This window comes from Macrobrachium rosenbergii, chromosome 7 (assembly GCF_040412425.1).
Source record: "Macrobrachium rosenbergii isolate ZJJX-2024 chromosome 7, ASM4041242v1, whole genome shotgun sequence".
NCBI lineage: Eukaryota > Metazoa > Arthropoda > Malacostraca > Decapoda > Palaemonidae > Macrobrachium > Macrobrachium rosenbergii.
In genome coordinates this window covers 31,163,343-31,175,715 of record NC_089747.1, presented here as the reverse complement: position 1 = coordinate 31,175,715, position 12,373 = coordinate 31,163,343, and the positions used below count along the sequence as shown (strand labels likewise).

Genomic DNA, 12,373 nt, shown 5'->3' with positions numbered 1-12,373 from the left:
TTCTTGGCTCGGAAGGTTGTAAAGTACGCTATGCTCTCTCCGAGCAGGCTACTTGATGAATCCGTAAGTTTTATTTACACCAGTCGGTTTTATCTCCGCCAAACGCCGCCTCATTTGGCTTATTATTAGTCGTTTGGCACCCGGCGGATTGCGTTGTACGCTATGATCTCCCGAGCAGGCTACCTGATGAATCCGTAGGTTTCATATACACCTGTCGGTTTTACCTCCGTCAAGCTCCGCCTCATGTGGCTTATTAATAGTCGCTCTTTCGGTGTTTGGGCTCTCTCCGGGCGAGATTCTCGGTGGATCGGTAGGTTTCATATACGCCTATCGATTTCCCTCCGCCAAACTCCGTCTCCGGGCGAGATTCTCGATAAATCGGTAGGTTTCATATACAGTAAACCTATCGGTTCTCCGCCTCATGTGGCTTATTAATAGTCGCTCTTTCGGTGTTTGGGCTCTCTCCGGGCGAGATTCTCGGTGGATCAGTAGGTTTCATATACGCCTATCGATTTCTCTCCGCCAAACTCCGTCTCCGGGCGAGATTCTCGATAAATCAGTAGGTTTCATATACACCTATCAGTTTTTCCTTCGCCAAACTCCATCTCATATGACTTATTAATAGTTGCTCCTCCGGTGTTTGGGGTCCTAATTTTCCCCCTCCTGGAGGCCGGCCGCAAGTCTCGTAACTCTTCGCTTCAAGTTAACTGTTTACGGAGAGTTTTCTGAAGACGTTGCGGCCTTCTGTCTTGTTCTCGAACCTGTGAACATCGTCCCGGAGCGATAAGTAGGTGCGAGAATAAGTGAGGCAAACCTTTTCCGCTTAGCTCGGAATTAGGTGAGGCAAACTTTTCCTTTACGGGATTCGTTAGCTTCTCATCCCTTTTCGACGGTTCCTGGTCTACCGTCCCTAAGGTGAAATCAGTCAAAAAAGAACCTTTTTTAAACCAAGAAGACCCGCTCCGGGGCCCCTCGAGGACGTCTCGGATCTCTAATCCGGTGCCGTCTACGAGTTTGGCCTCGTCTTCTGGAAAGGAACACGGCCCAAGCAAAGCAAGGCGGTTACCCCCTCCTTCCTTTGTTGAAGACTCTTTTACGGGTCTCCTTATAAGGAGCTCGATTTGAGAGTCATTGTCAACCTATCAAACTATCTATCTACCTCATGGTCCGTGCCTTCCCTTTCCCAGGAGCTTAAATCCCAAAGAGATTAATCTCAAGACTCATTGTCAATGGATCACCTGTTAAATCCTGCTCCGTTCCGGAATTCTATCATTCCAGACACCTCCACCTCTTTTCCCCTCCAGTCTGGGGAACCTTGGCGCCTAACCCTTTATGCTTCCCAGCATGAAGCTGCACCCTCCTATCGGGGTGTGGGCACGGAGGTTGGTGGAATTGCATTTCTTCCTTCCGGCCTGGTATCCCCTTATCCGGGTTTTACCAGACTGTCAGAAGGAGCATGGCATCTATCTGGCAGGATCCCTAAGTGAGCCCTCATCTTCCCTAGGGGCTGGGCACATCGTCTCCGTTGAGAACTCTAACGGAGTGGCAGGCGGAGAATTCCAAGTTCACGCCAGCTATGGGGTCTTACCGTGCTCTCTTTGAGAGCCCTGCTTCCTACCCCTTGTGCTCCGAATGTAGCCCCTCTTATTAACAGGCTTGTTTCAAAAATAAACCGCTGAGGCATTTCCGGGAGTCAGATATCACAGATACGTTCACAATGAATCTTCTAACCCGGACTACGCTTTCTAATTTATTCAGCGTACAGCTCCCTAAGCTTCGGAGTCAATTCGGAAGCTGAAACAGGTGTAAATCAGGCTTGCCCGTTCCGCCTTGAGCCGAAAAATCTTATGAACAGTTTCACCTGGAGAATTAATCTTTTCCCCAGGTGGGCATTATTCTGGTCCGCTGGGGCTACTAATGTTACTCAGGGTCTCCGTTCTCGTGGGTGTCTACCTTACGAGTGGAAACAATCTGATCTTGCCGGGCCCTATCCCAAGTCCGGCAAGAAGTTCATGTAGTTCAAGAGCCCCCTGCTCAGGCGGTGGTGCAGGCTCTTCAGGTTTCTGCCCCTGGACAGCCGTCAGCCTCTCACTCCCAGCCTCCACCTCGATGTGTGCGGGTTCAGCCAACACATCAGCCCCTTGTAACACCCCCGTGTGTCTCTGCCTCCCCCATGTGCCTCCGTCTGAGTTTTCTTTGCTTCATACGAAAACCCAAGGAAAGAATTTTCACTAGACATTCTGCCAGAGGCTCTGACCCTCGGGGTTATCATAGGAGCAGGGAAGCATCCTGCTCCTCTCCGAGAAATTGGGAAGGCATACGCTTCAGGGGAGACAATCAAGCCTCCTCCCTGTAGTGTTTTTCATATGGGTGGGAGGCTGTACCATTTTCGGGGCCACTGGAACTTCAGTCCCTGGGCCCAGAGTATAGTTATCAAGGCCCGGGGTGGAGCTGGACTGTTTGTCCCCCTCCCCCAACCAGGTTCAGTCAGCCTCTGGCCAGAGTTCTGGGGGTCTTTGTGAATGGCCTGTCAGGCTTTTTCAGTCTGCCAAGGAAGTTCCCTTCCACTGGAAAATTTTTCCGGGCGTGTCCCGTTTATTTTCCTCATTCAATGCGGCAAGTCTTGGTTGCTTACAGTCTTGTGGGTTGGGATCCTACTGCTCCATGGAGCCGTAACCACCTCTATAGACCTTTCCGACGCTTCCTTTCACATCTTGGTTGCAGAAAGGTTCTATCCCTTCTTGGGATTCAGACTCGGGGAGCAGGCGTACCCCTTCAGGTTCATGCCCTCCTCAATGCAGCTCCAGAGTCTTTGCCAGTTTGAACAATACCGTAGTTCAACAGCTCCGGTATTAGAAGGTTATGCTAGCTGCATATCTAGTTGCCTGGCTCATTTGGGCACCCAGCGTCGGGAATTGCCTGAGGGTGCCAGTCATTATAATCGGTTTTCTAAAGTCTCTGGGCTTCTAAGTAAACAGGAAGGAATCCCACCTGATTCCGGAGGGTAGCCTTCAGTAGTTGTGAATCCAGTGGAAGCGAAAAGGGATAGCAAGGGCGACCTATCATTTCATCAACTCAAGCATACCTCTCGCCGTGCCCAAGAAAAGGTCTTGGGCTCTCTCCAGTTTGCTTCAGTGACGGTGCTCCTTCTGAAGTCAAAGCTGGAGTTTATAACCGGGGTATGGCGGAGTCAGGGACGTGTCTCCCTGATTCCTCCTGTTTGAATAGTGGCCTCGGGCCTTGCTCAACTGTCAAGTGCTTATCGAAGTCGGTTCCTCTCCAGCTTTCCCCTCCGGCCTCAGTATTCCACACCGTCACCTCTCTGGGCGGGTGGGGTGGATATATTTTGGCCCAATGAAGTACATGGAACTTAGTCGGTCACGTTCCGGCAGTTCCATATCAACGCTTTGGAGGGCTGTGGCAGTCTTCCTCTCCTTGGGAAACTTCTTCCTCCCAAGAGGTTTCATTTTAGGCTGGTTCTGAACAAAACAGCAATAGTGCGCTGCGTAAACAAGTGGGTTTGGACTCGAGTTGCTTCATTCAGGTTATGGTTCATTCTTCTCCATAACCAACAGACACAAGTGCCTCTGTCTACCACCCTTCTCGTAGGGGTCCAAAAGGTCACTACTTTTTCCCTATCCAGGGCCTCCCCCCTGGTGTCGGAATAGTCCTTAGACGGAGCGTCATTCAGGTAGTCTTGTGACCTTTTCCTGGACCTGGAAGTAGGTCTGTTTGCAACCCAATTCAGCCACAAACTATCGAGCTGTCACGTCTGGTATAAACTCAGCCTGTGTCAGCCCCCTCAAGTTCTGGTGCCCTGGCTTTGTGGTCTTTGTGAATCTTACAGTTTAGGAGGAAACTGATATTGGTCCTGTTATTACTGTTTTCCTAAAATCAGTTAAGGGATCCTACTCTACTGCAGTATGGTTCTGCAGTTAAGTAACTAGCACTCTTCACATAGTTTTCGAAGCTACAGTAATGATGCGGCCGCATTGGCCTCGAGGAAAGTGTTTTGTTGGAACCAGACTCACAGGCTCTTAACTTTCATCCCTAAGGTCTGTGTTCGTCTAAGACCGGTACTCCGTCCACATTCGGTTTCCTGGTCTTTGAGTAATGTATCGGAGTTAGCTTCGGTAACCAACAATCATCTTGTTCTTACCTTTCCTTGTTGGGGAAGACCCAAAATTTTTAATCAGCTTAGCTTCTAGTGTTAGTTTTTTTCCTGTACTGTCTGCCTGTCTAGCGGAACCAATCATTTTGGTTTCCCCTCATCAGGGGTAGTGTTGAATTCCTCACCTAACTTTCTATCTACAGTTGAAGGTCCTCATTTTCGGTGGTCACCTTGGAAAGTACTCCTTTTACAAGGTCTGTTTCTGTGCCCAGTTTTTCTCCTTACAGGCTTTTAGACAGGACCTCGCAATTTTGTCAGATCCTCTCTTTTTAAAAAAGGGGGGGTACTGTCATTGTGTCTGCTATTAGGCAGAAAGTATTTTCTTAATACAAGCCTATTCAGGTTCAATCCTAAGCTCATGATCTTAGACGGTGACCACTTGACCACATTATTTTCATTACATGAATTTAGAGGACCTTACTAATGTTCAAGGTAGAATTCTCCTAGTTTTCAACGTCTCTATTTAAGTCTTTAATAGCATAAGAATGATGTTTATTTCTCTGTTATTATTTCATCGGCTGACACGGGACCCCAATCCAGAAAAAGGATTTTGACAAAGGAAAAATCTATTTCTGGGAGGGCCCGTGTCACCCGGGTGACCCACCCCTGTTTTTCATTCTCTCCCTCCCATGGTAAACATCATTCTAGTGGGGTGGGTGCTAACATGGAATGCGGCTAGTGTTGCCTTGTGTACAGTCCATGAGTAGTGCATGGGCTTGTATCGGCACCTCTCTCGTTGGGACTTTTGACATTGGGAATCTTTATAGGGCAGGGTCCCGTGATTGTGACAATCTCACCCTTTACCATATACGACTCCATTTCTTGGAGCTCGCTCTGGGGGTAGTAACCCCAGCTTTACATTTAGCTTTTCTCTGGTATCTAGCAACGGAATTACCTAGAAATAAGTGCTGAATGGATTATTTCACCGGGTGACACGGGCCCCTCCCCAGAAATAGATTTTTCCTTTGTCAAAATCCTTTTATTCATTTCACATTTATCACATCTGCCATTTCATCTTTGACCAGTACACTTAATCCATTTTGTCTTCTCTGCCATTCCACCAAAATTTATATTTCATTGCATAAACAGTTGTTTTTGTGCTTTTTCCCTCATGTCTTACCCTCTATTCATATCAAATGTCCATGGTTTTTATAGCGAGTATCATCACCATTTACCCACTTTTTCTTCCCAGTGTTGGATTAATTGTGCCCATTTTTACTTTGCTTTATTTTCATTTCCCCTCAGGAAATCTTCACAACCCTGCCAACTTAAAAGGCTGCAAGGTGCTGGAGGCCCCTGCATTTGGAGAACTTAGATTCTTTTCTTTGTTACTATCTTTTTTGCACCCTGTGTGGCCTCTTTTACAACACTCTCATAAAAATATGCTAATTTTACCAAGTTATACATGTTTTTTCTAATAATTTACTTTATTTTATTTTGTAAAATTATAATTACAAGCAGTCCCCAGTTATCAGCAGGGGTTCTGTTCCTGACAGCGTGACGATAACCGAAAATTGCTGAGAACCAAAAATCGGCGACAGTAGCGCCGATCCCCAGTTATCAGTGCCGATAACTGGGGATCAGTGCCACCGATAAGTGGGGATCGGCGCCAATAACCAAAGATCAGCACCAATAACCGGGAATTGACGCATATCAGCACAGAGAATCCAGTCATCGTCATCGCCAGACAAGCACTGTAAAACCAGATCACTGATAACCGGGGACTGCCTGTGCAGCTCACACATCATAACAGATAAGACCTAAAATCGGTAACAAATTCCGAGTATATTTGTTGTAAAATATTTACGAGATTTACTGAGATGGGGAGATACAGTAACTTTTTATGAGGTATACATGTTTTTTCTAATATTTCTTTGCAAAAATATAATTATAGCTGACATACTATCACAAAACATAAGAACTAAAACCAACAGCAATCCCTGGGTATATTTATGAGCAAATAAATAAAAAGACGTCATGGGATAGGGAGGGGCAATACATTCCCCATCAAGTCTCAAGGCAGACTGATCCCTCTCTGTTCTGTGATGAGCTACTACAGTTGCCATAGGTCATTTATTAACCATTGAAGTGGTATGAACATCTTTCCTGTGAAATTCATCCAAATCGTATGGCGTGTAATATTAATACATACTCATATGAGTTAGCCCATCCATCACTCAAAACCTATTATAGATACCCGTATGATGGTGCCCATCCATTAAGGATTAAAACATACAACCATAGTAATGACGTTCGTATAGGAAGTACTTAAGCAAGAATTTTATTTTTATGGCTTTCAACTACTAATATCTCTTAAGGTAATCTTTCCTGTTTCTTTAGCTCTGATCATTTTAAATTTGGGTCCTCAGAGGAAGAAAATATTTTACCTGCATAACACTGATGATCATATCATTGTCTGGTATTTGTGGCTGTCTACTCATAAAGGCATCGAGGACCTTCAGAATGTGGTGATGCCCTCGTCTATGAGCTTCTTCATAGGGTGATGTATCCCATCCTTGCAGCATAATTTCAGGGTCAGGTGTCATTGTTGCCAGAACCTGTTCAACCTCTTCAATCTCTCCTGAGGACACTGCATTCCAAAGCCTTAATGGTGCCTGTCAGTGATCCAAAACATTCTTAAATGCTCATGAAAATAACAATACAACTGTAAAGCAATTACAACAAAACATCTTGATCCAATTAATTATAGACTTCAAGGGCTGTCAAACAATGAAAAATACTTGAAATGCATAAGTTACCGACCCTTAACTCTTACTACTACGTATTCTTTCTTAACCTTGCAAAGTACAGAACATAATGAAGCACTTGAAGCCGAAGGAAGTAAGATCTATAATAGCATTGCAGTACAAATAAAATATAATTAACAATTTTTCTCTATATATACAGTACTTTTACAAGTATACTGTCAAGACAGTCATGGTATCACCCAGAATAGTGGTCAATTTCAATCAACACTTATCTAAACTTCAGAATCCTGGAGTGGGTGGATATGTTTTAGGATTACTTCAAGATTTCCTTACAGGTAGACAGCAGCAAGTTGCTGTTAATGGGATCTTTAGTAAGCCAAGACCTATTTTGTCTGGAGTTCCACAGGGTCGTGTTCTAGGTCCAATGTTATTTTTAGTGTATACAGATGATATGGTTGTTGGCCTGGAAAACAAGATTGCTCATTATGCTGATGATGCAACATTCATGGGTGCAGTCAAGTCCCCACTTTTGAGAAATGAATCTACCCTCAGCCTCAACCAGGACATGGACCGGATAAATGAAAGGTGTAGTTGGTGGGGTATGAGGTTGAATTCCAGTAAAACAAAAAACACTACTGATTAGCAGATCTTGTACAGATTTCACACCCCATCCTCCCCTTCAGGAGGATGGAACTTTGCTGAATGACTCTGAAGCTTTAACTTTCCAAGGTATAACTTTTGACCCACATCTAACCTTTGGGAAACATCTAATGAAAGGTTCAGCAAATGCGGCACAAAAGTTATGCATTGTTCGTAAGGTCTTATATATTTATAACAGCAAAAAATCAGTGCAACCTGTTTTACATCATTTGTGCTTCCTTTACTAGAATACTGCTCTCTGGTGTGGATGTCTGCTTCTGACAGAGATTTATCTCTTTTACATAGAGAGGTTCATGGTGGCAGGCTTCTGTTTCCTAATGGTAGCGGTTATGACTTGGACCATCGATGGACGGCCTCTTGTTTGTCACTTATTCATAAGTTGTATTTCAACAGAGATCTTTCACATTCACAATTGATCCCTGATCCCCTTTACCTGCTGGAAGCAACCAGATTCGCTGAATAGCAGCACCAATATGCAGTAAATGTGCCTCACTGTCAAACTTCTCAGTTCCAGAGGTCCTTTATTCCTCACACCATTAGAGTGTGGAACAGCCTCCCAAGGGAGGTCATGCAATTGTAACTTCAGAAGTTCAAGCGAAGACACAATGCGTTCCAGCGAAGACGCAATGCATTACTACCCTAATACTATTTCCTTGCATATTTATACTTTATTTATTAATTTATTCATTCATTTTTTCTTTTTTAAAAAGTGGGATCTCTTCTTTATGTATTTCCCTTTACCTCCTCCTACTTCTTCCTAATGAACACCATATTCTTGGGAAGCTTGAATTTCAAGTCAATGGCCACTGTGGGTTTGTTCCATATGAATAGCTTTCATCTTCTGAATAGTAATGTAGGCTCCCGCCACTGGGGCCCTCCAAGCAGACACCACCAGAAACCTCAAACGAAAACCAACCATGAAGGCAGACCTCTGATACATGGTTGCCAGAAACACATACTAGTGACACGCTGTAGAAACAATGTTTATTATGTATTCTCATCAGACACAGTTGTCTATGTGTATAAAAGCAACTGTGTACAAATGTAAAACATTTCAGCTTTCAGGCCATACGTATCATATTGTCTTCCTTGGCATATAAAAGGAAATAGTCTTTTTCATGTGTGAGAAAACTCACTTTCTCCCAGTTGTATGCCTGTCTTGTTCTCAGTTTAAACCGTACTTTTCCGCTTGCAATTGTTAATATAATGACATGTCCAGTTTTGATTAATAAATCAGTATATACCTAGTCACTGTATACCACTCGCCTTGGTGCCTCTACACTGGTGACCCCAAAGATGACCAACAATGCCAGCGCCAGCACATCCAGCGACAATGCTGCAGCCGCATGCATCCGCCTACCGCCCTTCACAACCCACAACCCATAGGCCTGGTTCTTCAGAGCAGAGACCATCTTCAGGTCTCAGAAGATCTCCTCATCCTGCAAAGTCGACGCCATCCTCAAGTTCCTGCCAGACAACGTCTTCAAGCAAATCGCAGAATGGCTCGCAGACCAACAGACCACCATCACCTACAAAATACTGAAGGACCAACTAAGGTCGTCCTTCAGCATGCCGCCCCACCCTCAGAGCTAGGAAGTTCCCAGATAACCTAAGGGCAGCAATAGGAGACCAGCAGCCGTCACACATCTACAAGCAGCTGCGGTGGCTAGTGAGAATACCCGCCACAGACGGCCGTCCAGAGACGATGCTGGGCCTTGTGAGAGAAGTCCTACTTAGCAAATTACCCCCACCAAACAGTCGCGGCTATCCCCAATGTATTGACCATGCCTGTTGACGAGTTCCTAAAAATGGTCAACGCTGTCCACTTGGCCCACAAGTCGACGGAGCCTACACAACCACCCATAGCAGCAGCCATCCCACAGCCACAGCAGCAGAGCCCGAAGTACAAGCCCAAAAGAGAACATCCCAAGGTCATATGCTTCTACCACTGGAGGTTCAAGAGTGAAGCCCGAAAATGCGAAAGCAGCTGCCACATGTCAAAAAACATGCAAGCTGCGGCCCAACCACCCAACAAAACAATTAACAATCAGCACTGGGTAGATGGGTTGCCTCTTAGGAGGTAACAATGCTGCCTATAACTGTCTTTTTTCCAGGTATAGGCAGAAAGGCTCCGTGTGCTTCTTCATTAAATCGTTTGTGCCAGCCAACCTGCACGAACGCCTCAATCCCACCCCCCGCACTCCCCAGGTGTCCACTACCAGTGGGGGCCCGCTAAAAATCTATGGGAAACGGACCATAAATTTGTCATTCAGCGGGAAGAAGTACAACTAGGCGTTCATCACATCAGACATAACAATTGCATTTTTAGGCGTAGACTTCCTAAAAGACCACAACATGCTGGTAGACGTAGCAAAACAGCAGCTTATCTCACAACCCGCCTCCATAGCCCCACTCACTCCGACTCTAGTACCAGAGATACATTGCCTCCTACAGAGTTTCAGGAGATATTCAAGGATGACCTGCAGCATGACCTGACCAAACCCGCAAAGCACCACGTCCAGCACCACACAGTCACCAGGGGTTACCCAGTCCACACCATTTCAGACGTTTGGCCCCAGACAAGCTCGCCTACACCAAACACTCTTTCCAAGACATGGAACAGGCAGGAATAAGCCAAAAAGCCTCCAGCCCTTGGGCTTCTCCCCTCCACATAGTACCAAAAGCTGACGGTACATGGCGAACATGTGGCAACTATTGACGACTTGACATTAAAACAGTACCTGATAGATACCCACTGCCTAACATCGCCGACATTCCAAACCAGAAGGAGGGCGCCAAAATACTCACAAAGATCGACCTGATGAAGGGATATTTCCAAGTCCCGGTAGCAAAGGAGGACACAGAAAAGACAGTCATCATCACCCCTTTTGGCACACACACATTCAACTATAGCTGCTTCAGCCTTCGGAATGCAGGTGTGACTTTCCAACATCTGATAGTTGAAATCCTGAGCAACCTACCCTTCTGCATCGTCTACATTGACGACATTCTGATGTTCAGCCCAACCTCACACAACACACAAAAGACGTCAGCCGGGTCCTGCAAATGCACAAAGAAAATGGACTCTAGTCTGGGAGGACAAATGCAAATGGGCAAAACCAACAGTAGAATTCCTGGGCAACCAAATCAGCCCCGACAGTGTCAAGCCCCTCCCAGGGAAGGTCCAAGCAATCACCGACTTCCCAAAGATGACAACAATCAAAGCAGTTCAGAAATTCACGGGAATGATCAACTATTACCACTGGTTCATTTCCAACCTTGCTGAAATAATGAGTCCTACATACGATTGCTCGAAAGGAAAACCTAAAAATTTATGGTCTGAAAAACAAGATAAAGCTTTCATATTAGCCAAAAATTCAATCACCTCCACTGCTGCACTAATCTTTCCTTTACCCCATAGGTCCCTCACCCTAACAACAGATGTGAGTAACACGGCAATGGGCGCAGTACTTGAGCAGTACACAGACAATGGTTGTCAGCCACTAGCATTCTTTAGTAAGAAATTACCACCAGTGGAACAGAAATACTCCATGTTCGACCGAGAGTTGCTGGCAGTCCACAGAGCCATCCGCCACTTCCAATACATGCTAGAAGGATGACAATTCGTGGTGCAGACGGACCACCAACCCCTGGTCCATGCCTACACCAAAAGCGGAGTGGGTGGTCGGCGAGACAGCAGTGGCACCTATCATCAATAGCTGAACACTCCTGCACCATCAGATGCTTAAAGGGCTCCTCCAACAGTGCAGCAGACGCCCTTTCATCAACATCGTCCAGGTCGGGATGTCTTACCCGAAATAGCATCGGCGCAAAAGGATGACGTGGACCTGCAGCAACTTTAGTGGGAGAACCCCGCCCTGACGTGGAGTGACCTAGCCATCAACGGAGAGATGACCATCACCTGTGAGACAAGTACCAGATGCCCTCATCCATACTTACCACTGGGGTTGAGAAAGACAGCTTTCAACCTCGCCCACAACCTATCCCATCTGTCAGGCCAATCCACTGCCTGAATCCTGTCGGAGAGGTATATCTCGTGGGGAATGAAGGCAGACATTATAAAGTGGGCAAGAAAATGCCTCCCCTGCCAAAAATTAAAAGTAATGAGTCACACAGAAATGGGGATATTAGAGTTCCAGACAACACATTGACGACTGGCCCACATCCATGTTGGCATTGTAGGCCCCTTACCCCCAACCAAGGGGTACAGATACCACTTCACAATAATCGATCAGAACACCAGATAGCCTGAGGTAACACCTATCAAGCAACAGACGGCGGAAAATTGTGTAAGAACCTTAATACGATGGGTTAGCAGATACGGAGTTCCTGAGTACATTACCAGCGACAGAGGAGCAAACTTCACATCTATCATATGGCATGCCCCCGCCGCCAGTCTAGGGATGAAAATCCAACACACGACAGCATACAACCCAGAAGCAAACGTCATGATAGAGTGGGTCCACCAATATTTGAAAGCAGCACTGACAGCCAAATGCCAAGATGGGAGGTGGAAAAAAGACTTGCCATGGATCTTATTGGCAATTCTTTTTTTCCACCTCCCATCTTATTGGGTCTAAGAACCTCTCCACATGCAGCATTCAACGTTTCACTGGCAGAAGCACTCTACGGACAGTCCTTGGCAATTCGAGCAGATGTTTTTCCAAGACCCAACAGACCTAACTACCCCCTTTGACATCCGTAGAACATTAACACAAATAATGCCACCGAAAACGACATAGTACGACACAGCCAGAAAAGTATACTGTACGTCCCAGAAGAACTTGGTTGGGTGAGCCACGCATTCATCAGA

The 12,373-nt window shown here is 45.8% G+C and overlaps 1 protein-coding gene across 11 annotated transcripts in view; it reads right to left on the bottom strand.

Annotated features, from left to right (window-relative positions):
* Positions 1 to 12,373, bottom strand: part of LOC136840274 (uncharacterized) — an 89,243-nt gene that overhangs the window by 14,635 nt on the left and 62,235 nt on the right. For all 11 annotated transcript variants that reach the window (XM_067106950.1, XM_067106947.1, XM_067106946.1 and 8 more), the window contains one exon: positions 6,559 to 6,786. In XM_067106950.1, coding sequence (XP_066963051.1) covers positions 6,559 to 6,786 — 228 coding nt within the window. The remainder of the gene's footprint in view (positions 1 to 6,558; positions 6,787 to 12,373) is intronic.